At 43.6% G+C, this 27976-nt stretch overlaps 1 protein-coding gene across 6 annotated transcripts; it reads left to right on the top strand.

Moving 5' to 3' along the window:
• The first annotated feature begins 82 nt into the window (after window positions 1-82).
• LOC308671810 (beta-1,4-galactosyltransferase 3-like) lies at window positions 83-23985 on the top strand. Of its 6 annotated transcripts, XM_081334285.1 has the most exons (8): window positions 8924-8948; window positions 9667-9837; window positions 15172-16440; window positions 17455-17690; window positions 19367-19554; window positions 21060-21182; window positions 21527-21631; window positions 23438-23985. In XM_081334285.1, the coding sequence occupies exons 3-8, from the start codon at window positions 16179-16181 to the stop codon at window positions 23586-23588; spliced, it is 1065 nt and encodes a 354-aa protein (XP_081190411.1). In that variant the 5' UTR covers window positions 8924-8948; window positions 9667-9837; window positions 15172-16178; the 3' UTR covers window positions 23589-23985. The 6 variants fall into 6 exon arrangements, with proteins under 6 accessions (XP_081190415.1, XP_081190410.1, XP_081190414.1 ...); XM_081334289.1 differs by lacking the exons at window positions 8924-8948; window positions 9667-9837 and adding an exon at window positions 83-248 and having other exon boundaries at window positions 16094-16440; window positions 17485-17690; XM_081334284.1 differs by lacking the exons at window positions 8924-8948; window positions 9667-9837 and adding an exon at window positions 83-248 and having other exon boundaries at window positions 16094-16440.
• The last annotated feature ends 3991 nt before the right edge of the window (window positions 23986-27976 follow it).

The following is a 27976-nucleotide window of genomic DNA, read 5'->3' as shown; positions in this document are numbered from 1 at the left end:
TTCGACTCTGGCCCCGGCTGCGCTCGGGGGGCGGGGCGTGAGGCGCGCCGTTGCTCCAGCGCCGCCTCGCCTTCTCTTGGCTTCGGCGCGTCGCCTCGGACCGTTCTCGGGAGGGCGGCCCTCGGGTCCGTCGACGATCGCGGGGCGGCCGGCGGGAGCGACGACGCGGAGGCGCGCGGGCAGCAGGAGGAGGAGGAGGAGGCGGCAGCGAGCGCCGGATCTTCCCGAGGGGAGGCAGCGCCCCGGCAGTAAGTGCGGGCTTCCTCGCAAGGAAACCCCCGGGGCGTCGGAAGGGGCTGGTCTGTCCGCTGGTGCGGCCGCGGCGCCGAATCTTCGGAAGGCGATGGCTGGGTAGCGGCGGCGGCGGCGACTTCTCCAACCTCGGGATTTTCACCCCCGATTGGCCGCGCTGGTGCAACAGGCTGGACAGAAGTCGCAGCCCGCCCGTCTCGGCGCTGGGTTCCCACGAGCAGCAGCAGCAGCAGCTCCAGACCCCGTGTCGGCTTGGCGTGTTGTGAGAACCCGCCAGCCTGCGTGTTTGGTTCCTTTCGGCTTCTCTCCGCCTTCCTCAACCCGCGTCCCCCGAAGAGTTGAACGTCCGGGCGCCCTCCGTCTCCCAACCCGGAGGTCAGGGGAGAAGGGAGAGGAACCTCTCCGCCTCTTTGGTAATGGGAATCGAAGGGTGGGGTTGACCCCCCTCGCAAGTTTTTCGTTTCCTGCCCTCTTTCTTCCCGACCTTCTCCCTTAAGCAAACGTATATCAGATGTTTCGGCCAGAGGAAGAAATGCTATTTTCTCAGTTTAAGGAAGAGAGAGAAATAATAATAAAAAAATGAAGAATGGGGATATCTAGGGTTGTGGGGACATGTGAGTTCTCCACTTCCTTTTTAAAATGAAAGACAAAATTGGTACCAGTAGAGGAAAAAAATGAAGAAAAAATGTTGCTGGCAATGCTAAGAGGAAGAAATTGGAAGCCTGGTCAAACTTGGCAAGTTTCTCTCTTGTTTATATGGGGATGGGGAAGCCTGAAATTTCCTGTACAGTGGAGGGGGGGAGGGTTAGCGGTGGTGGCCTTGTCCTTTCTTCTTCTCTACTTGTAAACCTAGAGAAAATAAAAGGGGAAGGCACAATTTGACACCTTTGATAAAATGGCACGGATAGGAAAGAAGAGAAGAGAGTGGCGTGATCTTCCTTTGGGGGTTAATAATCTGCATTCACACAATATATTCGCCCAGCTTTCCCTACACCTGGCGTCTTTTCGTTGTATAGATTTCATCGCTCAGAATTTTTTTGCTGTGGTTGTGATGGACGGGGAATTAAAAAGAAAGCCAGATTGGTGTTGTGCTTAAAATGCTGGCCTAGAAACCAGGAGATGGTGAGTTCTAGTCCTGTCTTAAGCATGAAGTCTGGCTTAGTGATGTTGGTCCAGTCACTCTTGGTCCAGCCCACCTCCCAGGATTGTCCTGGGGGAAAATAGGAAGAAGAAGGTAAAGTAATAAAGGCAGGCTAATCTAATTAATTAATGCCATATATTTGAAGGCTTCCCAGGTAGTAGAAGACCACCCTATTGATTTAACTTAAGTGACTAGATGTATGCAAGATTTATTTAAGAATTTTTTTAAAGTATTAAATTACATATTAAACAGATACTAAACTGTATTTGCTGGCAGCATTAATACATGCCACAAAGTGACAAGTCATATTTTAACTTGTGAATCCAACCAGTTTATAAACCTGAAAGCTGTATCTGGGGATCTCTAAGATCTGGATTTCCCTCTCCATTCAAGGGAAATCAGTGGCCCTTACCTCAAATATTATGCAATGCTTGCATCTTATCTATTCCATGGATGGGACTCATCTTTCAGGGTACCTCTTCCATCCACTGGAAGTATGTTTGCTGTGGACAGGTAGTTCTGAAACCACATCAGATAGAACAGCCTTTCCTTACTGGCTGTTGGCTATGGAAATTGAAGCCCCTCTAGGTTGGCAAGTCTGGCAAGTTTGGAAGCATTTATATATCATGCAGAATCATAATATGGGTTGCTAGTTTTGGATTTTATGTGTTTGATAATCAAGCCAATTGTTGCTTATTCCACAATTATAGGTAATTCACAAAACTGCATAATGAGACATCCAGTTTCTGCGCCTTGTTGGGAATTCTCAATATAGGATAGATTGTAACCTTTTATTTTCTACCTAAGCATCCAAGGTTTCCAGATTATATAAATGTTTTTCATAATTGAAGAGCTTTTTTGGCTCATTCAAATCCTCCTTAGATGAATGTATCTTTTTCTTGTTTTATCTTGGAGTTCTCAACAAAGACAGCCTTGATTTTTTTTCTTACAGTATGTTTCTAACTTGAACATTTAGTACTTTTCAAGACGGAAATCCTATGCTCTAAAAAGAAAATAGATTTTTTTCCCTTTGAGCTTTCATTTGTATATTATTACAGGGTGCAGAATCCCATTCCTTTTGAGAATGGAATGGAAAGGAACGGAATGGAACAGAACAGAATAGAATAGAATAGCACTTAGATTTATATAATGCGTCATAGTTCTTTACAGCACTCTAAGCAGTTTACAGAGTCAGCCTATTGCGCCCAACAATCTGGGTCCTCGTTTTACTGACCTCGGAAGGATGGAAGGCTGAGTCAATATTAAGCTGGTCAGGACTGAACTGCTAGCAGTCGGCAGACTTGGCCTGCAATATTGCATTCTAACCACTGCATCATCATGGCTAATAAGAATAAGAACATAATTCTTTATTGACCAAGTATAATTGGACACACATGGAATTTATCTCTGGTACATAAGCTCTCAGAGTATATACAAACAATAAAGTAATATAATCATAAGATACCAATAGGAGAAGGTAATAAGAAAGATGAGAATAGGATTACAGCCTTACTACATGGGTAAATATCCTTAGGCATGAGACTACTGTGGGAAATCAGAGTGATGGCATAGGGGAAAAACTGTGTCTGTTTGTTTTTGACATGCTTTGCCCTGTAGCAGCATCCTGGGGGGGGGGGGGGAGGAGTTGAAATGGTTTATGTTCAGGATGTGAGGGGTCTGTAAACATTTTCTCAGCCCTCTTTTGGCTCATGCAGTGCATAAGTCCTCAGTGCGAGGCAGGCTGGTTGCAGTTGTTTTTTCTGCAGTCCTAACAGTTGGTGGTTTGCAAGGTACAACCTTATTTACATGCATCCTATAATGCTCAGTTATCTTCTTTTTGTCTGCCAATTCTAAATATTGGCTTTTGGAAGTAGCTTTTCTGAACAACATACACAGTAATTTCTCAGAGACCTGACTAATTTTTTGTCTACCATGAGTGCAGTCCCTGCCTAGGACTCTCACCTAACACAAACCATATAGATCCAACATCCCAAAGGCAGTGATATTCCCAATGGATCATGCTTTGCACTATAGCAGTTTATTTTATAATTCTAACTGGAAGTGTGTATGTGCTGGAGTAGGGCTTCCATGTCAGCTGCGAGTTACTCTTGCAGATAAATTGTTTGTTGTCATGCTGATGTTTGTAAATACAGATAATCTGTGACTTACGACCATTCACTTAGCAGCTAAACCTTCGAAATTACAGCGGTGCTGAAAAAAGTTGTGACGTATGACGAGTCTTCCCACTTACGAGAGTCCCTGAAGTAATTTGATTGCAATCCAGGCACTTGGCAAATGGTCCCATTCATGACAATTGCAGCATCCTGGGATCACGTGATTGCCATTTGTGACCCTCCTAGTCGGCTGCTAAAGTTGGAAGGGGAAACTGGGCAGGGAAGGTCATAAATTGCTATCCTGTGATGTCTTGCTTAATGACTATAGCAAAAAAATATTGTTAAAATTGGGTCCAGTCATTTTGATGCCTTGCTTAACAACCTCAATGCTTACCAATAAATTTTCTAGAAGTGAGAAAAGAGGCTGTCTTTGCAAAGATTGTTCAGTCTTTTCTTTTGTTTCTCTACATTTTCCTCCCAGATTTGTTTCATTGTAAGAAGGAAAAATGTTGGTTAATTTTAGACTTGAGTCTGTGGGCAGAGAACTATCACTCTCCATTTTACTGTTCAGCACCTCATAATTTTAGATGCTTTATAAATAAAATAGGGTGATGGCTTCAGCTGTTGGGCTTGGTAGACTTTTTTGTCTGATCCATCAGGCTTCCTAACCTTCAACCCAGCTAGAGTGATAAAAAAGTGATGAAAAAAACAGCAAAAATAAAATGTCGGAGGTGGGGAGGGAACAATATTCTTTTTTTTCTTATCTTCTCTTGGAAGTAATTTTCCTGCTTTCTTTCTATCTAAAGTATCCTGTTAAGAGTGACTTCAAATCCAGAAAAAGGTAAACTTTTTATGAATTGGGCTTAATTGATTACTTCAGGTAAAGGTAAAGGTTCCCCCGCACATGCGTGCTAGTCATTTCCGACTCTAGGGGCCGGTGCTCATCTCCGTTTCAAAGCTGAAGAGCCAGCGCTTGTCCGAGGACGTCTCCGTGGTCATGTGGCCGGCATGACTAGACGCCAAAGGCGCACGGAACGCTGTTACCTTCCCACCGTAGTGGTCCCTAATTTTCTACTTGCATTTTTACGTGCTTTCGAACTGCTAGGTTGGCAGGAGCTGGGACGAGTAACAGGCGCTCACTCTGTTACGCGGCACTCGGGATTCGACCCGCCAAACTGCCGACCTTCTGATCTACAAGTTCAGTGTCCTAACCCACTGAAACTCTGGTCTGCGGACCCTGGGGAGGGCGCAGTGTTGTCACAGGGGGTCCATGAAGGTTTAAGAACTATTATGCTTTTCAAAAGCTAAGGTTTACAAGTTCGCTATTCCGGAGTTCAGAAGCAAGACGCCCGTGTTGTTTTTTCTCCTGTTGTTTTCTCCCAACGGTTGTATTTGAATGACTGATTTTATTGGAATAGTTTTATTCTCTGCATGTTTTTAATGACGGCAAACTGCCTTAAGGTTTATTTTGAGCAGAAAAGCAGGGTGTAAATTCAGTAATTAATTAAAAAAAATAAACCCCGAACATAAACTTTGTGATGGTGTCCATGGCAGCAGATGAGTTTTGCTCCATTAATTTCAGTCTTTCTTCTGTTCATTTGTCTGATTACCTTTTGAAGTTACCTAAGTGCGGGGCCGTTGCCACTCCTGATGGTAGCAAATTGCGTTGGATAGCTTTTGCATTGCACAAAGAAATACATTTGTAGTTTGATTTGCAGCTATAACCGACCACTTTCATTGGGTGATTCTGAATGGTTATTGAAGTAACAAGAGGTTCTCTCTAACTGCCTTCAATGATGAATACCGTAGTTTTTGTAAGCCACTATCTTATTCCTTTTTTCAAAAGAAATGTTTTAAGTGTCCCCCATATAAAACATATTTCAACGCTTGGATCAGGTTGGTTAATCATTTTCTCGGTGGCTTCCCATCTCTGAACCAGGATAGACAAAATTTGGGTTCTCTTGCGAAGCCCCTTTGTTCTTGTGAGTATGTGCAGGTCCACACATAGACCTTTTAATAGCTAGCTCAGATTTATGTTTTTTTTCTGTCCTGTTCAGGTTGCAGCCATTCTTCCTCCTGGTACACAAACAAGACTGTGTCTCATTAGTGCTTGTATTTCGCTCCTTAAGACTACTAGAGCCCAGGAGACAGAAATTGAAGGAAAGCATTTTTTAACAATTTTAAGGGGGGAAAAAAACCTAACAGGAATGATTGACATGAGATTATCTCTGAAAATTTGGCAGGGATGTTCCTTTATTTAGAGCTATTTAAATAAAAGCTGGAACACCACTGCATTCAGTTCCTGCATTAAAATGGAGGCTAGATTAGATGACCTCTAAGATATCTTCTTATTGGTGATCTAAACAGCTTGGCAGAATGAAAGGTGAAATGAATTATGTTGTACAATAAATATTAAATGTACCCAATATTGCCACCGTGACCTCACGTTTTAAGAGAACGAATAGAGTGTACTTGAGGGCATGTGGTGTTTGAAGTGGTAGGATTCAACTCTTATGGTCAAATCAAATACAAATAAGAAGAAAATGCGACCGGTAAGACTCTGTTGCATATTGTCCATATTTACTATGGCAACTTCCTATTTTGAATGAATGGCCCACAAGCAATGTTGTCTTGAGTTACCCTGTTCAGAAATAATTGTAAGAAGTAATCTCCTGAGGGTGGTGTCACCCTTGCTTGTAAAGATTGGTTATTGAGCGTTGTCCCATCAAGTCCTTTTTGACTCCTACTGACCATGTAGATTTTAAGGATTGGATGACTTTAAAAACGGTCTCTGGAAAACTCAAAGGGGCTTTGGAGTAGCCTTTTCTAGATTATATTTAGAATTTAGGGTCACTTTCTACGGGTATAGTACATGCCTTTTGAGGGCTGTGTTGGGTGGGGGCTGCATCCTAAAAAGGAGTGGATGAAATGAGAAAAAGCCTGGATTTAATTTATTTTGGTTGAAATTGCAGCAAATCCATTATTTACTCTGTAATCATATTTTTATACTTTCTCCTGTTACATTAAAAATTACAGTCCAGTGTGTCTCAGCAAATGATTTGGTGATTTATACTGTGTTGACTATAGTTCTTGTTTATCCTACCTTGAAGTTTTGATTTTTTTGGGTTCCTTAATGTAACCTATCCAATTATTCATAATTAATGAATGTATGGAAAAATTATAATCACTTACAGGTTTTTAAGTCTCCTGTATATTTACCTCCCGTATATTTACCTTGTAAAATTCTCTTTGCCATTTTTTTTTCATGTTATAGTTTATAGCTCTTCTGTAAAACTTTTATATGAAAAAACAACAACAGGCAAATGAAAAATTACACAGCAGCAACTTTTAGAGAGTAGGAATCGCGCTAAAGGCTTTTAGAGTTGCACATGCTGCTTACTCATCTCTGAGAGTCCTGAAAAAGTTCCTAGAAAAATTCATGGATTGAGATAAACCCACTGGATTATGTTTTGAATGCATTAAAATCAAGATCTGTGGACTTCAGAAAAAAAAGTGCATTACTCATGCCCTTGAACGTAAGTTGTCAAAATGGATTGGATATTGTGTGCAAGCTGGGGCTCGTTTCTTTTAAACAACAACAACAACAACAACGCAGCCTTCTTCTAGATCAGATAGCCCTTTAAGAAAGACTAGATCCAAGGGTGAAGTCTTGGTAACCTATCGTTGTCTGAGCAACAGAATGCAAAGTCTGCTCTGAGGATTGGAGTTAATGTACCATTGCTTAACTCTGGTATGGCTTCTGTGGCTTTCCCTAGAGAATAATAAGTAAAATAGGCAGCCAAGAAATAGTCTAGGCCGGAGGTACGGGAAAAACACCCAAGTAATGGTTTGATTCTTGAGAAGGATTCTCTTGTTTTGTTGTTTGAATTCCAATTATTGTATCATTCCATCCATTCCATTATGGCGAATGCTGGGCTCATCTTGAGAAAAAAAAATTGGGAATGTTTAGCAAATGACACGAGCTAGTTCAGAGAGCTGTTATCTGTTGAAGAAGTGACATCTGGTATCGACTAAGTTCTGTCCTTGTTCTGAATGCACTACACATTCTGGACCTATTACCCCCACCCCTCCACCCACCCCCTCCAGTTTCCTGATTTTGCTTTGCACCAGCAGCTTTCCACTTCCTGTTTAAATTGGCTGAATGCTATTGGCTCGAAATGACTATATATATTACTCTGAGTAAATGCCAGGTTTTGCTCGTCTGCCTTAGGGCTGGTTGGCCTGGCTGCGTGCCCCGGTTCTAAGTTATCACATCTTTTTAGTGTCTGATTCATTGCAGAAATTCTATTGAAATTGGAATCAGGCAAATCCTGCACTCCAGGAAGCAAGGATTTACCATATTTCTGCTGAATAAACAAAGCTGCCTTAATGTGAGTTGGGTGGCGATATACATGTGCTTAATAAAAAAAAATTAATGTATGTTGGCACAGTATTTTTTAAAAGATTTGTCAGATGGCCATGTAGCTAAGGAGTTGACAAGCTGGATAGCCTCCATTTCTCTCTGAAGAGCAGCAGTTTCAGGGTTTTTTTTGGGGGGGGGGTACAGTACTGCTTTATCCTTAATATGAAGCACTTCTTATTTCTGAATGAGCTGATGGAAGACTTGGAAAAGTGCTGTCCCCAGATTAAAGAGCCAGGCTGCTTCTTCAGATGTGAACAGAAAGGTTGATTCATGACTGTGTCTCTGCCCAGTATGGACTCCAGGAAGTTTTGTTCTGTGTCACAGAAGGTACATAATTTTCAACATGAATGCAGAGCTGTAAGTTAAGAATTGGACCCTTCTGATTCAGCAATAAGGAGCCACAAGGGTACAACTTTCAGGTTTTGCAACCTTTAGCTGGGATGCAGCTGATAAGGTTGGCTAAAAAAGGGCAGGTTGATTTTTGTCCAGTGATGATGAGTAAGGCAGCTTGTGGTGCATATTAATTGTTAGAGGTGGGGGGACCTCAGTCTTGTCAATTCAGAGAGTTTCCTTGGGAGTCAACTCAGCTGTGAAATGGGGACTGCTTAGAGCAGAGGTCCCCAACCTTGGCAACTTTAAGCTGGCTGAGGAATTCTGGGAGTTGAAGTCCACAAGTCTTAAAGTTGCCAAGGTTGGAGACCCCTGGCTTAGAGTACATTTCGGGTCTATGTATAGAGTTGTTTTGTCTTCTGACCTTAAAAATCAGAGAAGAGCGGGCCAACCTATTCTCCAAAGCACAAGGCAGAAGAAGAAGCAACAGATGGGAACTAATCAAGGAGAGAAGCAACCTGGAACTAAGGAGAAATTTCCTGACAGTGAGAACAATCAGTGGAACAGCTTGCCTTCAGAAGTTGTGAATGCTCCAACAGTGGGCTTTTTAAAGAAGAGATTGGACAACCATTTGAGCTTCCTGCTTGAGCAGAGGTTTGGACTAGAAGACCTCCAAGGTCGCTTCCAGGTCTGTTATTCTGTTGGCATTGGAGGATATGGTGTTAAAAAAACCCTCTTACCTAAATGATTTTTTCATATTTTGAGCATTCATCAGACAATTCAGATGGGTTCTTTGCATTCCTAGATTTCCTCCTTTATATTGTTGATGATATTTGTACCTCCTTTACAAAATATGGAAGCTATTTAAGTTGAAGAACTACGTAGATATATGGATATTTCTGCATGTTCTGAAGGAAATGCTTTACTAGATAAATAGCATTACGTGAAAGGCTTGATAGAAATAGCTGTCCAATATCTAGCTCAATGAAAACCCAGGTGGTCAGGTCTTTGGTAATCCCCCATAGTTTTTACTAAGATTTCAGGGACAATTTGCCCATCTCTTAAAAGTAGCTACGTTGCTCTTTATTTGTAGAAGCCGTTTTCTTCATTGCAGATGAAAAATTCACCTACAGTAGATGAAGGCATCCGCCAGTACAGCTGTTATTCTTACAAATTGTGCAGATATTGATGTACCTACTTTCCAAGGGATTAATTATATGCTTTTTATTCCTCTCCGTTATTTGTAAACAGAGGTGGACGGGTTGATTAAACAAAAACACTATTTACACATCTTTACATTTTCTTATTACAACTCTGGCATGTTGTTATTTCCCATATGTTTATATATGGATTTAAGGCACATTTATACAATGCTTCCTGTCTTTCGCTTTCTTGTTTCTTGGCAGATTGGATGGTTTCATTCTCCTGCTGGATGTATGAAGTGGCTCCTTGGCAAGGACAGGGCTGCAGAGCAGAGGTCACCAGCCTGTCCCGGTTGGCGGACCGGAGAGAAAGGGAGGGGGACGGATTTTACGCATCTGCGCATGGGGCCGCAAGCACATACGTGAGGCAAACGGGTAGGGGCTAGTGCTTGTGTGATACCTGCTAGCCCTTCCACATTCTTGCATGGCACAATACCCCATTTCTGCCCCAAGGCACGGCGGCATCCCATTTTCGAGCCCCACGGTGCAGCGTCAGCCCATTTTTGCACCCAGCGGCAGGGCAGTATCCTGTTTTCGTGCCCTGAAGCACGGTGTCAGCCTGTTTTTGCACGCCAAGGCATGGTGGCATCCTGTTTTTGCACCCCACAGTTGTGGCACTAACATGAGTGGGGGGGTTGCGCACACACGTACGCGCACTGGCCAGCCTGTCCCATGGCCCAGTGGCCAGTAGGCCATGGCCCATTACTTGGCCACAGCCCACAGGTTGGGGGCCCCTGCTTTAGAGAATATGTTGTTTAAGAACGGGAGGGCAGCATTCGGCTTTGCAAAAGGATTATTATTGCTAGTTGCATAGACAGCCAAATGTTCAGACTGGACTTGGCATTTTTATCTACCTATCAAGTCAAGTCTATGGAGATTCTCAGTCATCCAAGTCATGGTTGCTCCAAAGGTGATTTTTTCCAAGAGGCAACTGGACTGTTTTTCCTTGAAGATGTTTTGCCAAGCTTCTTCAGTTCTGACTGAATGGTGGGGAATGGAAGGATTTATATTCGTTGCAGTCTGGTTGTTTGCATTCTTTCCGAAACCCTTTGGGACTACCTTATCAAGTCCTTTCCAAAGATCAGGGATAGGGAGATATTGTTTGATGGTGTTAAAAGGGGTCATTGCAGGATGTAAGCTGTTCCAAGTAAAATTGCCTTTTGCAATTGACTGATGATTTTATCAATGCCAAAGGTATTCAAGTGGTGCGCCAGATGTTTAAGGACTGCACCCAAGGCATGTATCACTATTGGTATTATCTTTGCTGTCTTTTGCCACAGTCATTCTACTTCTGTTTGCAGGTCTTTGAATTTTGTGATGTTCTCTTCTGTTCTGCTGTCTCCGGGTGCTGTCACACCACTATTCAGACATTTTTGCCTTTCTGATCAACAGTTATTAAGTCTGGGGTCTTAAGTGGCAGGTGCCTATCTGTTTCAATTCTAAAGTAGACAGTTATTTCATGCAGAGGTTCCAATTGACCATTGTTGCAACTTTGTTTGTAGTTAGCATTATCAGTATTTTTTATAAAACCAGAGTTGTATGACCAGCCAACTCAAACTGGCATCCAGTGGGTAAAGAGTGAACCAGCTATTAATATACATCAGCTTATACAGAAATCAGAAGGAGTCTGGCCTCCATCTTTTCAGAGTTAAGAAGTTTTTATTAAAAGCCATACTGGTTTTTAAACTACAGCTCACTTCATAAGTTTTAGGGAGTGGCCATGGAACAGTAGCTCACCAAAGCTTATTCCTTTTAATAAACTCTATTACAGTAGTTTGAAAAGGTGCCACAAGATTCCTTCTGGTTTTTGACTACCGTAGTCAAAACGTCTATGTGCCCCTACAAAGCTGCTGGAGATATGATCCACATACAAACCCTGAGGTGTATATGTATAGGTTACTTCCCAGCTACCACACATCACACTTAGTTGATGTCCCGGCCTTCTCCTGCTCCCAATGCTTCAGGAAGCGTTGCCAAGCAGAAATAAAGGCCTTTCGTAGTGAAAGAGTAACCTTCAAACATTCCTGTGGGGGATTAGCCAAATCCCAAGCAGAACCGGCTTTTTCCATAAGAATCAGATTGAACTGCATACTGTCAATGAAACAAGATCATTAAGAAAATTGTAAGAAGGGTGGTCTTGGCCCAGTCTTTGGGAGCTGGGTCCTTCGAAACTGTTTTTCGCTGGAGGTGGAAAGGGGATGGATCAGGCGTTGACCCAGCAAGTGAAAAATCTCTTGTTATGCTCTTTTCATTCCTCAGTGATGATGTGTTTGAGATGAAGAAATATGAAAGAGCTGGGAAGGACTATTTGCCAAATAGTTTTGGTTTTACACTTTTGAGTGCAATTCTTTCTTAGTCACTGATTGAAGAAGGCTGTCAGGGTTGGGCAATCACTGTTCTTTCCCTAGAGGGGAAATTTAACCTTGAAGACACACACACACACACACACAGACACACACACACACACACACACACGTCTTTGTCCAATATTACCTCAACTTGGAGACTCAGAATGTAAGTTCAAGGAATAAGGTCTCTTTAACATGGCTGGCCAATGTTCTGGACACTCTTTGGGTGGTGCTTGGATTGATGTGCTTGTGGAGGAAGCTGGCAAAGTATGGTGAAGGAAAGGAAGAGGAAGAGGAAGAGGAGCAATAGAAAGTGAAAAGGGGGGTGGGTGGCTTTGGGGATTTTCAAGGAGCTTTAGAAGATGTTGCAACAGTTCTATCTGGTGGCTGCATCTTTGGAGGGCAGAGGAGGAAGGTTGAGGAGATAAATGCAGATCAGGAAGTTAGACATAAACAGTATTTTCTCACGCCTTGGTCTTAAGTTGGGCAGCAGCCCATTGGGACTTTATTACCAGCTAATGAGCTGTCTACATCTTGTTCTATTGCATGAATTGATCAGTTTTATTTCAGAAGCATCAACACTGTTTCCTCAATTTTACAGTATAATGACACTGTAAACTCCACACCAAAGTCCAACACGGGCTTGCAATAAATGCCTAATAAAGACACTAATTGGTTTAGGGCAGGGGTCGGCAACCACGGCTCTTTTATGACTCGTGGACTTCAACTCCCAGAATTCTGGGAGTTGAAGTCCACGAGACATAAAAGAGCCGAGGTTGCCGACCCCTGGTTTAGGGTGTGATATTATAGGACCGAGGAATTTGCAGGGAGCTTGGCATAATTGAGGAACTCAATGCCACAAGTATTGGATTTTATCCCTCCAGGGGAAGGAAGGGAATGCAGTTCATTGCCTCCATAAGCCAAAGGGACAAAATCTTCAAAATCAAAATCTTTCGTTCTGTTCTGAAAAGGGGAAGAAGATGCTTTTTCCAAACTTGGAGGGTTTCTCCCGTGTCTCTTTTTCTGAATCTCAGGCTTTCTCTGAGGTGTGTTTATTTCAGCAATAGCGCCGAGATCATCTCTATCGAACATTGATCAGTTTTAATTGACTCAAGAACAGCTTTTATCTCTTCTTTCTTAGCAGCCCGGAGCTGTATTAGAAGCAGCAAGTTAGCATTATTTGATTTTTCATCTCTTCTTTCCTGGCTTTGCTGATCAGCTCTACCCTTCCTTGCATCCTTTTCTTTTCCTCTCTTTGCCTTGAAAGTGTGAACTGGGGATTTCACTCTGCTGTAGGCAGGAAGCTATGTCAGGGCACATTGCAAAGTTGAGTAGTGTGCACAAAAATCCTGGCTGCTCAACATTTTGCATTTCAGTACACAGCTACAACCCCACCATTCCTTTTTGTGGGGCATGAAGCAAGATTATTTGTAGAAGAGAGAGAAGAGAGAGAGAGAGAGAGATCCACATCCCTTCAGGATCAATTGTGTTCTTTTCCAGCTAAGTAATTCCCAACATACTTGACAGTGTTTTGGCTCCAAAAATTACTCATTAACTCCACCACTTCAGATAGCGGAGTGGCAGTTTCCAAAAAGGATGTCTGTCAAAGTGGAATTTATTTGGCATTCATGTTCCAAATGACTTGACATACATGACGCAAGAAGGCTAAAGCTTATCTAGAGAGTTGATAAATAGCTAATGAATGAAACGCTATTGTTTCCTAATAGGAAATAAGCTGAAAAGCTGTTATGTAATACACACACAAAACACATGTCCTTAATTAGAAGCAAATAGTTTTCCGTCTTTGCGTGCCAACTGTAAAATCAGTTTATGCTTTTTTTGACGGTTATGAAGCAAATCATGTATTTGCATATTAATGCCGGAACATTATTATTTTTTTTATAAAAAACAACAACAAAACCTGAAAGCAGACAAAAGAAACATTCTATAAAAGTCTAGCTTAGGATAGCATAGCAATTTTTGAAGATGAAAAAGGATCTCACTGGAATTAAAGAAGCTTCTTAGTATGCTAAGTCCCTTCCTAAGTTTTGGAACACAGCTGCCTTCTTAATAGAGGTAGAGAGTCGGGCATTGTGTGAGAGATTTCAAAACAGCTGACAACTTTTCTATAGCAAACTCTTTCCAAAGGTAATATTCTCCAGGGGCAGCGGTAGGCAACCTCGACTCTTTTATGACTCATGGACTTCAACTCCCAGAATTCCTGAGCCAGCCATGCTGGCTCAGGAATTCTGGGAGTTGAAGTCCATGAGTCATAAAAGAGCCGAGGTTGCCTACCCCTGTCCTGGGGGAAGAAGCCCTTTAGACATACTCATTCCTCTCGCCCCCCACTCCCCCCAAAATAAGCCAGTGACATCTTAACTCAGAAATCTTTCCTGCCATTTCCTTGTTCCTCCTTAGTTGTTGCAAACTGGCATGATGTCAAGACACCTATTGTGTTCAGTAGGGTAGGTGTACCCATGCAATCCTAGTGGGTCTCTTCGAGCTGAACAGGGAAGTAACACCGATGCTTGCTTGCAGCCAAGGAATTTGCCCTCCTTCTGTGTTGCAATCCAGTCCTTTGAGCAGAAGCCTTATCGTGGTGTCCCTGACCTACTGGGTCAGCAAGGATTGAAAGTGAAGAGTTTCGGGTGGAAGCCGTTCATCCTAAAGAACCCGAACTGCAACCTGGGGCAATCCAGAAGCAAAGCAGTTTAGAATGCATAAAATGAGGTGCCAGGAAATATGACAACACCCCCCCCCCCAAAAAAAAAAGACCCAGTTGTTTTCTGTTCATCTGCCGTTTAGCATCCTTTCCCCTCTTTGGTGCACATATTTGCAATCACGTGTTTGCCTACCCATTTCCACACTCCTCTCTTTTTCCTTTGGGCATTTTGCCTTTGACAAAGCAGGAAGACACTTCAGCCATGCGCCCGCTTCTCCCCTTGAGCTGTCTCTCTCAGGAGATTTCGCCAGTAACATACTACTGCTGTTCTAAGAATGGACTAATATTGCAGCATGAACCCCAAGGATAGGAACCTCAGAATGAAGCACATTTTATTGTTGAAGTCCAAACTGGAGTAGTTATCTGATACGAATCCAGCACTTTAACTAGGGCCGATTTAAAGAAGACAATGAAACGATCAAATCTCCCTAAATTTTCTCCTAAGAAAAATTAATTTATAAGTCAGAGGAGGGAATCTGTTTTTGTGTGATGCGAGCATGTGCTGCTGTCGTACCTTCTGACTGAGGCTTTCCGTTCTTCGAGGAGAGGATGCCTCTCATAACAGAGGTTTAGTTACAGTATGTCATCATCATCATCATCATCATCATCATCATTTTAGCCACGGTCTCTCCACTGCAGGATGAAGGTCTCTTCCGCATGTTTCCAACCGATACAGTCCTGAGCTTTCTTTTGCCAATTGGGCCCGCCATACTTGCTGATGTCGTTGATCCGTCTTGTTTGAGGTCTCTTTCGAAGTGGGATCCATTCCATCGCTGCCTTGGTCTACTCAGTTCTTCTTGCTTCGTGACCAGTCTGTTTCCATTTCCATTCTTTTAATCTCTTGACGATGTCGTATACTTTGGTTAGTTCTCTAATCCATGTGGAGGTCTTTCTATCTTGTGATGCCAAGCATGTATTTTTCCATGGCTCTTTGTGGCACTCGTAGCTTTTGTGTCAATTGTGAGGTTGGTGTCCATTTTTCTCTGGCATAGGTTAGAGCAGGTAGCACATGCTGATTGAAAACTTTTCTCTTTAGGCATGGGGGGGGGACGTTGTTCTTGAAAATTATGCTTAGCTTGCTGAATGCCTCATTTACCCACACAAGCCCCTTTGCCTCATCAAAGCCCTGAGAGAAGAATTACAAGATAGATAGATAGATAGAGAGAGAGAGAGAGAGAGAGACAGACAGACAGACAGACAGACAGACAGACATATATATATATATAGACAGATGTAGATAGGGAGAGAGACAGACAGACAGATGTAGATAGAGAGATAGACAGGCAGACATATATAGATATATAGACAGATGTAGATAGAGACAGACAGACAGACAGAGAGACAGGTATATATAGATATATAGATAGATGTAGATAGATTGATAGACAGATGTAGATAAACACAGACAGATTTATATAGAGATAGATAGGGAGAGAGACAGAGAGAGAGAGACTGAGAGGGCTTCAGTAGGGACCAACCTTTAGTTTCTTTCAAGGGTTGCATTTTTAATGGGCGAGTCTGAAGGTGAGCTCTCTAATTCACTCTTTTCAACTCCCAACAGGTTGGTTTTCTTCCGCCCTCCTAATTGCTGCCGGCCATTTCAGCCCAGGGACACCATGGACAGATGATCTTGGCTCTGCGCCGCCATGCTACAGATGCGTGGCCGCTACCTGCTGCTCTTCTTGGGGGTGCAGCTGGTGGTGATGGCCCTGCTGTACCGCGAGGGCTACCGGAAGCGGGTTGCTTATTTCTTAGGCATTTTTTGCAAAGGGGGCACATTGACTATGCTGGGTGGCTTCCCCAACGCGTCACTGCCAGGGGATGTCTACGCCAACCTCAGCCTGATCGCTCGGCCTCCTCTGCCCCCCGAGGAACTTCCCTATTGCCCTGAAGTCTCGCCTTTCCTCGGTAAGTGAAGCAGAACTCTTGATAATCCGTTCTCATTCCTTTTGACCTAGAATTTGAGTTTTGTTTCAAGGCTGGGGTGCGTGGCAAAAGGGAAAAGGCCAGCTTTCTTGAAAATAAGCCATAGCTCCTGACTAGACTCATGGGCGGCTAAATTTAAACGTCGAAAGGGCAGGTGTGGTGGGGTTGGGGAAGATTTGATTTGATAGATTTGCTTTTATTAAATTTATATGCCGCCCTTCTCCCTTAGGACTCAGGGTGGCTCACAACAATAAAAATTAAAAAAACATAGAATAAATTTTTTTAAAAAGAATTAAATAATAAATGCAAAATGACGAGACAATTTAACCCGGTAAAAAGCCTAATTAAAAACCGTAGTCAGTCCAGGCCCGCTTGTTAGAACAACCAGGTCTTCAGGTCACAGCGGAAGGACCGAAGGTCAGGGGCCGTCCGCAGCTGTGGGGGCAGTTCGTTCCAGAGGGTCGGTGCGCCCACAGAGAAGGCTCTCCCCCTGGGGGTTGCCAGCTGGCATTGCCTGGCCGACGGCACCCTGAGGAGGCGGACTCTGTGGGAGCGAACTGGGCGATGGGAGAGGGAGAGGCAGGCATTACAACCAATAAGAGAAGCCTGCCCAGGAAATGCCCTGCTGGAGTAACTCTTACCGAGGTCTGCATAAACAGATTCCCCTACCCCTCTATGCGGTCTGCCTGGGACCCAGGTCATTTTTCAGGCACAGGATAGAATATTGGAAAGCCTTATTTAGAAGAAAAAAATTGCCCAGAGATTGATATGTTGAGGCTTGGCCACGCAATGAATCTGCTGGTTCAAAAAGAGGAGAGCAAGCCTCAAACTCCTGCAGTCTGACCCATTTCCTTCCTTGATGTGTTGGGTAGGAATTCTCGGAGTTGAAGTCCACACATCTTTAAAGTTGCCGAGCTTGGAAAACCCTGCTCTAATTCGCTGATCTGTGGGGTAGCAGGAAAGAAATGGACTAATAACATCTCTGCTCGTGTGCAGGAGGGCCCATTCGAGTCACGCTTCCCTTAGGACTGACGCTGGAAGACGTCTTACGGAGGAATCCCTATGTGACCAAAGGGGGGCGTTACCGTCCCCCCGACTGTGACGCCATTCACAAAACAGCTGTCATCATTCCCCACCGGAATCGGGAGCAACACCTTAAGTACTTGCTGTACTATTTGCACCCCTTCCTGCAACGACAGCAGCTGAGTTATGGCATCTATATCATCCATCAGGTACGGCATTGATTCAGTGGTGAAGCTGGGAACAAACTCTCCTACATTTCTTTGAAAGGTGCTTGGGATGAAAGCAAGGAAGTGGAGGGCAGGGTTTCAGGAGACTGGGTCCTTCCTCCCCATTTTTCCCATTGTGGAAAATTGGCAGTCTCAATCTCCAGTTGGATGTGTAGTCTACCCCTGTGGCCCAAGATTCTGTGTCTCAGTCAATGGGAAGGAGGCTGTTCTGATGGAATGTCCACCAGGTAATAGGGAGGAGGCGGACCATTCCCAAGAAGATTCCTTCGTGCTGGGCAGAGAGGAAGTGTGAAAAGGGGATTCGCAACTGACCCTTAATTTTGCTAGGTCAGTGTTTCTCAACATTGGCAGCTTTAAAAAGCTGGGGAATTCTGGGAGTTGAAGTCCATACATCTTAAAGCTGCTGCGGTTGAGAAACACGGTGCTAGGTATAAGTTGATCTGGAAAATTGCTTTGGCACGCCTTCCCTCCTACTAACCATAAAGATTGTTCTAGAAATCCAACTGTTTCCTGAGTTTTCAGCCTTCAAGGACTTGACAGTTGGAAAGAAGCATTCACACAAAGCTGCTGCCAAAATTAGGCCGCAATGAGAGGTAATAGCAGAAGATTGCAGGAGTTACTCCTCAACCCCCAAAGCGAGTCCTGCTTTGCTGCTGTGCAGAACTTTAATAACTTAGTTGTTAAAGAAAGTTGAGACTCTAGAAAGAGCACAGAGAAGAGCAACAAAGATGATCAGGGGACTGGAGGCTAAAACTTAAAAGGAACGGTTGCTGGAATTGAGTATATCTAGTCTAATGAAGAGAAGGACGAGGGGGGCGGGGTGACATGATAGCAGTGTTCCAGTATCTCAGGGGCTGCCCCAAAGAAGAGGGAGTCAAGCTCTTCTCCAGAGCACCTGAAGGCAGGACAAGAAGCAACAGATGGAAACTAGTCAAGGAGAGAAGCAACCTAGAAGTAAGGAGAAAGTTCCTGACAGTTAGAACAATTCACCAGTGGAACAACCTGCCTCCAGAAGCTGTGAATGCTCCAACACTGGAAGTTTTTAAGAAGAGACTAGACAGCCATTTGTCTAAGCAAGGACTCCAAGGGAAACCAAGAATCAGAATTAAGATTACACATCCAAATTTTAAATAGAGGAGGACTGGGACCAGGAGCTGAAAATAAAGATGTGACCAGTATCTAGTACGATGGGACCTCGGTACTCAATGTTCATTGGTTCTGGGAGGCACAATGAGTTCCGAACAAATTTTCCCATAAGTGAGTCACAAGGCAATTGACAACGACAAGTTCTAGCTTGTGCGTTGAGTACCGTACCAAACAATGAGTACTGGCACAAACTGTTCACATCAGAATGTGTTGAGTACCAAATTCGATGAGTTTCAAAGCGATTGAGCACCCAGGTGCCACTGTAGTTACCTTGAAGTAGGGAGAGATGAACCAAATAATCTTGGCTACAGAGAATAGAGTCAGGCTGTAAAGTGGAATACTGTAAACGTGCAGTTGGTTCTTGTGGAAATACGGCCAATGGGTATGTGACTGATCTGATGCAATGCCTAATGGCTTTTGGACTAGATGCAAGATTAAACCACTCGTAAGGAAACCCCGTTAATATCAATGGCTTGTCCATGTAAATTATTTTGTTGTCATTTCTTTCTCAGACGGAAAGTTATACTTTTAATCGGGCCAAGCTTTTGAATGTGGGCTTCAAGGAAGCTATGAAAGATGAGGATTGGGACTGCATATTCTTCCATGACGTGGATCTCATTCCAGAGGATGATCGAAATATTTATACGTGCGATCAATTTCCTAAACATGTGGCTGTTGCCATGGATAAGTTTGGCTACAAGTAAGCTTAAGGTTAAGGGTAGTGGTATTTCTTTTTTAAATATGTAATTGCTTCCCCTTCCCTATTCTAATACTCTTTTCGGAAACAAAACCATATTCAGGAAGGGAGCTTTCTTTCAACTCCTATCTAGAAATAAGGTGCAATTTGAATGATTAAGACCAGGAAATTCTGGGTTTAATTCCTTCCTCAGCCATAGAACTTAGTGGCTGGAATTCATTGTTCCTCAGCTTCTTTCATTTCTTTTTTTTTAATTTCTTTCAGTCTCTGCCTTGGAAATAGGGTGCAATTTGAGTGACTAAGATCAGGAAACCCTGGGTTTAAATCCTTGCTCAACCATAAAATTTAGTTGCTGGCTGTTTCCCAGCTTATTTGTTATTTATTCTTTTTACTTTATATGGATTCCCACGTAAATGGATTCTGGCAGTCCAGCCCCCAAATCCAGGAACACGGCCATGAACTCGGGGCCTTGCAAAAACACCAGTAGACTTAGGGCAGGCATGTCAAACTCACGACGTATCGCGACTTTTTCCCCCGTTGCCCGCAATGGGGTGGGTGCAATTTCGACATGACACATCCGGCCCACGGGCCGGCAGTTTGACATGCCTGAGTTAAGGTCAAGCTGATCCCCACAAGGAGGATGTTCCACAGGGCAGGTACAGCAGCAGCAAAGTCTCCTCTCCTGGTCCCGCCAGATCATATTCCTTAACTGCTGGATCTGCAAAGGGCCTCTTTGACAGGCAGTCTCACACCCGCAACTCCTTCCGTCGCACCCAGAAAAATACCAGCGACCAGTGCAGCTTGCAGAGCAGAGGTGTGACACGTGGAGGCTGCCTACACTACCATATTTTGAACCAGCCACAGTTTCTGGATTGTTAAAATTGGTGGCATAGGAACCATCAGCATAGCCTTGAACTCTTAAGAGGAAAACTGATTTAAAAAAACGATGCCTCGTTAGATGGGAAAAATCTTACTGGCTCCATTGGCTTGTCTGACTAGCAGAGAGGAAAGGCCGATGCTTTCCGTCAAACGAGTGGGAGGAGGGACTTTTAGATATCCTGGACTATGAATGTCAAGACTGTCCCATCTTACGATCCATCTCAAGACGGGGAGACAGTTGTAAGCAGGTGGTGCCTAGGATTGGCAGTGTTATGATGAGGCTGCCTTGAAAGAGCCAGGGGTACAAATGCAAGGCCTTTCCTTTTATGCGTTTGGTGGGAATCAGCTGTCAGTGAAACTTTAACACTTGTGAGTTGGGGGTAGGAATGTCAGCCCATAGGTTTCTGTGCTGGTTTTAAGATTTCATAAAGGTCCTCCTTGCTGCACAGACGCTGCCTCTTGTAAGCCAATGTTCTCGTTGTGTGGACCTCAATTCCCAGAATTCCCCAGCCAGCCACGCTGGCTGGGGAATTCTGGGAGTTGAAGTCCACCCGTTTTAAAATGGCTAAGGTTGAGAAATACTAGTCTGGATGAGCGTTGACACAACATCCTTCACATTCTTCTGGCAGGCTTCCCTACAAGACATATTTTGGAGGAGTTTCAGCACTTAGTCCAGAGCAATATATGAAGATGAATGGATTTCCTAACAACTACTGGGGCTGGGGTGGTGAAGATGATGACATTGCCGTCAGGTAAGACTCTTACTGACAGGGCTGTTGCAATCTGGGCTGGAAGCAGTTAGCCCAAGGAAGGAGAAACCCCAAAGCTATTAATTTAACTGTCTGTATTAAGAAGTCAGTAAACGTTTAATAAGAGGTGTATTCCAGCGGGTGTCCTGCTTTCGTGTGATAACCCTTTCACGTAGGCAGTTAAGGCAGCAAATGTTTTGTCTGTTTTCTCCCACTCTTCCTATGCAGGAGATTAAAAAGCCCGTTTCCATCTGGGGTGGGGTAGTGGGGCAATGCCTGGGTAACTCTTTGACTCAGTTGCGATCACTCGTTGGCTTCTGCTAAGGCTGATCATTCCTCTCCTGTAGGGTAGCCCTAAGTGGGATGGTAATCTCTCGCCCGTCTATTCAGTATGGCCGTTACCGCATGATCAAACATGGACATGACAAGGGCAATGAACAGAATCCCAAGAGGTGAGTAGAAAGAAGAAATATTTAAGAAGAATTTGTAGACAGAAACTGCTCCCACCTAAGATCAACTGCAGTTCACCCGTTCAGTATGATTCCTTCTCTTCTTTTTCTGTAATTCTTCTGTTCATAAAAGCCATGACATTTGCAGAATTCTCTGGGCCTGGGTATAGACCCACAATAGGTACCATCGTGAATAACAATTTTGTTGTGTAGATCAGGGGTCCCCAACCCCCCGGTCTGTGGACCAGTACCGGGCCGCAGCATGCCAGCAACTGGTCCACACAAACAAGCAAAGCCCCATCCGTGGGATGCAGGCAGCACACAAAACCACACAGTCTCTGGTCTGCGGAAAAACCTCTCTCTATGGAACCGGTCCCTGGTGCGTAAAAGGTTGGGGACCTCTGGTGTAGATGCAGCAGTTCGGTCAGGTAGCACCGAATATTCAGTTGCTCATTTATCTTAAGTCCGTACTCTCTGATGGAAAGTTGTCAGTTTGTCGAGGATTGAAGTATTGCATAAGGATAAACTGACACCACGAAAAGATCTGCAGAAAAATGGAAGGACAAGAAAGCAGAGTGTAGTCAGACGGACAGACAAGAGGTTTTTCAGTCTCCCTTGATTGTTAATATATTCCTTGCACAGCAGATCTTGTCAGAATAGTTTCTTGTGCAAAATAATATGGACTAGAAACCTATAGCCATTAGAACAGCAAATTAAGCAAATTTTAAACTTTGTCCTCCCTTGTCTGTTTTGTCTATAGTAATAGAAGCCATAATTGGTAATAATCATCTGTCAGGTTCTAAAAGCAGTAACCGTATAGCCATCTTTCTGCTTTTTTTACAATATGGCATAATCCCCTCTATCTATAGGTCTAGCTTGTTGTTTCAGCCCAGTTTCTTTCCCCCTTCAATTCTTGTGTCTTTATCAGTACAGGTGGTCCTTGTTTAGTGACTACCTTGTCTAGTGATTGTTCAGTTATAGCAATATAGCAATAGCACTCACGACTTACATACCCTTCTCCGCAGTGCTTTACAGCCCTCTCTAAGTAGTTTACAGAGTCAGCCTATTGCCCCCAACAATCTTGAGTCTCCATTTTACTGACCTCGGAAGGATGGAAGGCTGAGTCAACCTTGAGCTGATTCCTGGCTGTGGAATGCAGAGTTAGCTTGCAATACTGCATTCTAACCACTGCGTCACCACAGCTCAGTGATAATACAATGACATAGTAATACTGGTAAGAAAATAGTAACTTTATGGCTAATCTTCACATTTACAATCTTTGTGGGTCTAAAAAAAAAAAGCAAAGCTGAAGGAAGATAACACAGTCATGGTTTCAGTTAATGACTGAGTTGCCAGTCCCAATTATGGTCACTTAACAAGTGACTACCTGTAGTACCAATTCTCTCGTTTCCTAACCCTTGATTCCTGTATCCCTCACTCCTTCCATGACTTGTTCCTGAACTTCAGTTGCAATCTTTTTTCAGATCCCAAGCAGTTGTCTTTGGGGGGGTGGGGGAATACTAAGATGACTGTTTCTGGATTTATTGCTTAAAATGAATTTGGTTGCAAACTGTTAAAAAGGCATTCGAAATTTGTGATTAAGAGGGTGCGTAAAGCTTCTCTTGATTTGTAAATACGGGATGCTGGTGATCTTACAAGTCATAGAATCCTAGGCTGGAAGGGACCTTGGAGGTCTTCTAGTCCAACCCTCTGCTCAAGACGGGAGACCTTACGTCAAGCCTTCTTGGGGAGGGAAGAGGAGAGAGAAGGAGAAGCTAAGGCATCACTTCTTCCCCATGTCTCCTGCAGATTTAACTTGCTGGCCAAGACGAGGAGGACATGGAAACAAGACGGTATGAACACCCTGGAGTATCAGCTGCTCTCCAAGGAACTCCACCCTCTCTACACCAACATCACTGTGTTCATTGGGACTGAGAAGGGCATGCAGCACACCACATGATGCATATCCTACGGAGTGGCACGGGGACAGGAGCCCCACTCTGCCACTGCTTCTGGATGAACGAAACCAAAGATTCCACCGAGGGATTATCTTGCCCAGAGTTGGCTGGCTGTATCATATTCTGCCTGCAGAGTCCAGTCAGGCTGCTGTGTGCAACAGCATTGCAGTGACCGGATGAGGATTTTACACAGCCAACCCAACCCAACCTAACCTTTTACCCCAGTTTTGGGCCTTTTCACCCTGGGGATTGAGGTGGGTTCTGACTTTTCCTGGGATGCCTTTTGAACTTTGGCTGGAGGAGCATCACGTGGGGCTCCCGTTAGCAATCTGAACTTTCAGAGCTGTTCTGCCAGATTTGGCTTCTTTTTTTTCTTATTAAAGTGCAATTTATTTTAAAGGTGTGGCCAAGTGGCAGTTTTTTTTTCCCCCTCCCATCTCCCCCCCTCCGGGAGTCTGGTTTTAGAAGGAAATGGTTGGGAGCAAGGAGAGAAGCTGGGCTGCGTTTCTGGACGAGAGGCAGCGCTAGTGGCTCAATTTGTGGAGTGGATGCAAGTCGACACGTTAACGTAGGCATAGGTTCTGCTGAAGCGAGGGCTAAGTGGTGCTATAGGAAGAGTAGGCTTGCTTGTGTACCTTCAGTAGGGTCTAGATGAGTGTTTCTCAACCTCGGCAACTTTATGTGGGCCTCAATTTCCAGAATTCCTCAGCCAGCCATGCTGGCTGGGGAATTCTGGGAATTGAGGTCCACCCATTTTTAAAATGGCTAAGGTTGAAAAATACTAGCCTAGGTGAACGTGACAAAAATTACACCAGCTTCAGCTTCTTGGTTTTTTGTTTTTTTTTTGCAAACTCTGTGGTTCAGCAAACACCTCCATTTTTCATTCATCTGTACCTGTGTTGCACATGGCATTCTGGTTTGGTTTTTTTTTGCCCATTTCAGACTAACTTTCAAAGGAATCTGGCCAGTTCTAAGTACACATAAATGCCAGGCGATTCCCGCCATCACACTAGGTCTGATCAAACATGCAGGATATCTACAGTTCCTAACTGCAAATGGATACCCGGCTATTTTATTTTAAAAAAAATATCACTTTCTAGCTTTTGTCATTTATGAGTTAACTCAGTTTGTTCTGTCACCCTTGAAAACGAGCTAATAGGCCAGTTTGCACTTCCCGAGGGAGTGGGCGGCGATAATCTTGCACTACAGACTTCCATCTGTTACCATTTTGTGGCCACCTTTAATTTTTTTCCTCTCTTCTGCTGCCCAGAGATTACGGGTTTTTCCTCCCCCCCCCAAAAAAAAACCTGTCTTGCAATGAATATAGCAGTGACCTTTATGAATAGTTTGTATTTTTAACATTTCTCAGTTATGCAAAAACTCTGCAGGCCAGTTTTGACAAGAGGAGCTTGTACTTACTCAGAAGACCAAAGATGGATTAAAACCAGCAGATACATCAGCCGAGGCGCAAGGACTATATAGCATCCAGGTCCTGATGTAAATACAGAGAGAGCGAGGACAAAGGCATGCTTTTTTCCTGTCGTAGTTGAAGCAGCAGAGTAGTGACTGGAGAAGCGGTCTGAATTCTGTCAGCTCTATAGCATAACAGCAGCAACTTCGCTATCCTGCCTAGTGATTTTCGTGATGTTCACATATTTATTTTCAAAAAGGAAAGTTTTTTTTTTTAAATGAACAGACAGCTTAAAAGGAAGCTGAACAAGTCAGGAAATCAAAATAGAAACTTGGATATAATCTGTACTTCAAAATAGGGAAGTTTGAAAGGATACCAGTGTGATTAATAAGCTCATCAAGGAAGCAATAAAACTTAAGAAAAACTTCCGAGAAAACAGTATGACTCCAATTGAGGGAAGGAGGGAATAATCTGGTGCAAGAAATGTAAATTTGGTGGCTAGGGAAATGGGGAAAATCTCTGGTGAATATTGCCAGCATAAAGATGTAACAGGAAATTATGGTTTGAACCCTGGACTGAGCCAAATGCTTTGCTTTGGTTTAGTGGGTTTTATAAACACACCTATTATGTGTGTTTACAAATGTCCTTTAAAAATATAGCCAGAGATTCAGTTAGGCTTCTAAATGGCAAGCTAGACAGGCTGTCGAGGAACAGAATTCCTGAACTCTTTTCGCTGTTAAAAACCACTGTAAAACACCTGTTTCTCATTAGGCCTTTTCAAGATGGAGTTTCAAAAATAGGAGCTAAATAAAGGTCAAGGTAAAGGTTCCCCCGCACATGCGTGCTAGTCGTTTCCGACTCTAGGGGCCGGTGCTCATCTCCATTTCAAAGCTGAAGAGCCAGCGCTTGTCCGAGGACGTCTCCGTGGTCATGTGGCCGGCATGACTAGACACCAAAGGCGCACGGAACGTTGTTACCTTCCCACCGTGGTGGTCCCTATTTTTCTACTTGCATTTTTACGTGCTTTCAAACTGCTAGGTTGGCAGAAGCTGGGACGTGTAACAGGCGCTCACTCTGTTACGCGGCACTTGGGATTCGACCCACCAAACTGCCGACCTTCTGATCGACAAGCTCAGCTTCCTAACCCACTGAGCCACCGCGTCCCTAAATAAAGGTAGAGATGTGTTAATATGTACTGATCTTTAACAAAACAAAACGAGCCTAAATATTTGTGCTGCTGCTGCTGCTGCTGCTATTATCAGTTATTGCAGATGGAAATTGGAACGTAACCAAGGGTTTACCAATGATTCCTTAAATAGGAAATGGCATGTTGAAATTAACATGAGAAGTTTTGCTAAATAATTATTGTCGATTCTGCAAAGACAATTTATCCCTTGCTATTGTTTTTGCTTCGAAATAGTTTGAGCATATGAAACAAGCATGTGGTTCAGAAGATTTAAAGCTCCTGTGGAAATGCTGCTCCTGGGACAAAATGATGGCGCTCCTAAGGTGTTTACAAGCAGCAGCAGAAATAAACAAGGGAAACCTGCAACTGTCACTGTTCGGGTAACACATTGTAAAGTTTGAAATCAGAGGGATGAGGTAGCCATGCCACTTAAAACTCCTGCCGTGCTGTTTTTTCATACCAATGCATCATTCCCAATACATATGTACATACGTAATCCTCGACTTACAACCATTCATTTAGCAACCGTTCCAAAAGTTACAGCAACATTGAAAAAAGTGACTTGGGGATCCTTGCACTTAAAACCATCGTAGCATCCCGACAGTCGTGTGATCAAAATTCAGGCACTTGGCAACCAGCTTGCAGCATCGCAGAGGTCACGGGATCATCCATTTGTAACCTTCCCAGCCAGCTTTCAACAAGCAAAATAAAAGGTGTGAAGCCAGGTTAGCTTAATTACCACAATTCGCTTAACGACTACAGTTGTTTTTGTTTTTTTCCACCCTGGCAAAAATGGTTGTAAAATCAGGCACGCCTCACTTAGCAACAGAAATTCGCTAAGGTGACCAGTTTGTGGTTGTAAGTCAAGGACTACTTGCACATCAACTTGTAACTTCACTGTTGATTAACCAAAGACCTCTGTGTTGTTGTGAGTACGTCAGATAAAAATAGTGTCTATGTATTGGAGAAGAATCTGCAAAAAGGCCAGAAATGACACATTTAAAGAACAAGGAAGTTATCACAAGGATCTGTTAGGCTGCTTTGTGTCTATACAAATCGGCTGTCCCCATTAGGGGCAACCTTGACTATTTTCGTTCATATCCCCCCCAAGAAAAACCATCTCCCTATCCCAAACAAGCCCAATCCACACTACTATCACCAGAATAGGGGAAGGGGAAGAAATTGATTTGAAGGGAGTTCTCCCTCCGTTAAATAGCACCATTAATTTGGCAGCAGGGATTGATCTCTGCTAAAAACTGATAAGGGGTGTGTGTGAAGGAAAGTCATTTGGCAAGTCAGATTTCCCCCACCTAGCAGTGTGCGTTGGCTTTTCCACTGACTTGCAGAAGAAACTGGGCGATGATGGAGTGTCAACTGGGAACACAGCCTTCCAAACTGGCCTAGCTATGGCTATGCTGTATTGAGCTGGATAAATTAATAGCCGTTAGGCTATATTGGGTTTATTAATCCAGCTAGCTCATTATTATCTATTCAGATATTTTTTCTGTGTTCCTTTAGTAATGTACATAATCCATTTTCTCAACCTCCAGATGTACAGGTAGAACTGGTGTGAAATATATATTAAAGATTACCACATTTGAGCTGATTTGGCTCAGGAAACAAATTGTAGAGTTCATGGCTGAGCTTAATGAACTTACTTAAAAGGAGGGAAAGGTGAGAGGAAGCGGTATCGCACATCAGGGTGAACCTATAACAGGGGTAGGCAACCTTGGCTCTTTTATGACTCGTGGACTTCAACTCCCAGAATTCCTGAGCAATTCTGGGAGTTGAAG

The sequence above is a fragment of the Vipera berus genome (genome assembly GCF_964194415.1).
Source record: "Vipera berus genome assembly, chromosome: 9".
Taxonomy (NCBI): Eukaryota; Metazoa; Chordata; class Lepidosauria; order Squamata; family Viperidae; genus Vipera; species Vipera berus.
This window is presented reverse-complemented; position numbering and strand designations above follow the sequence as displayed.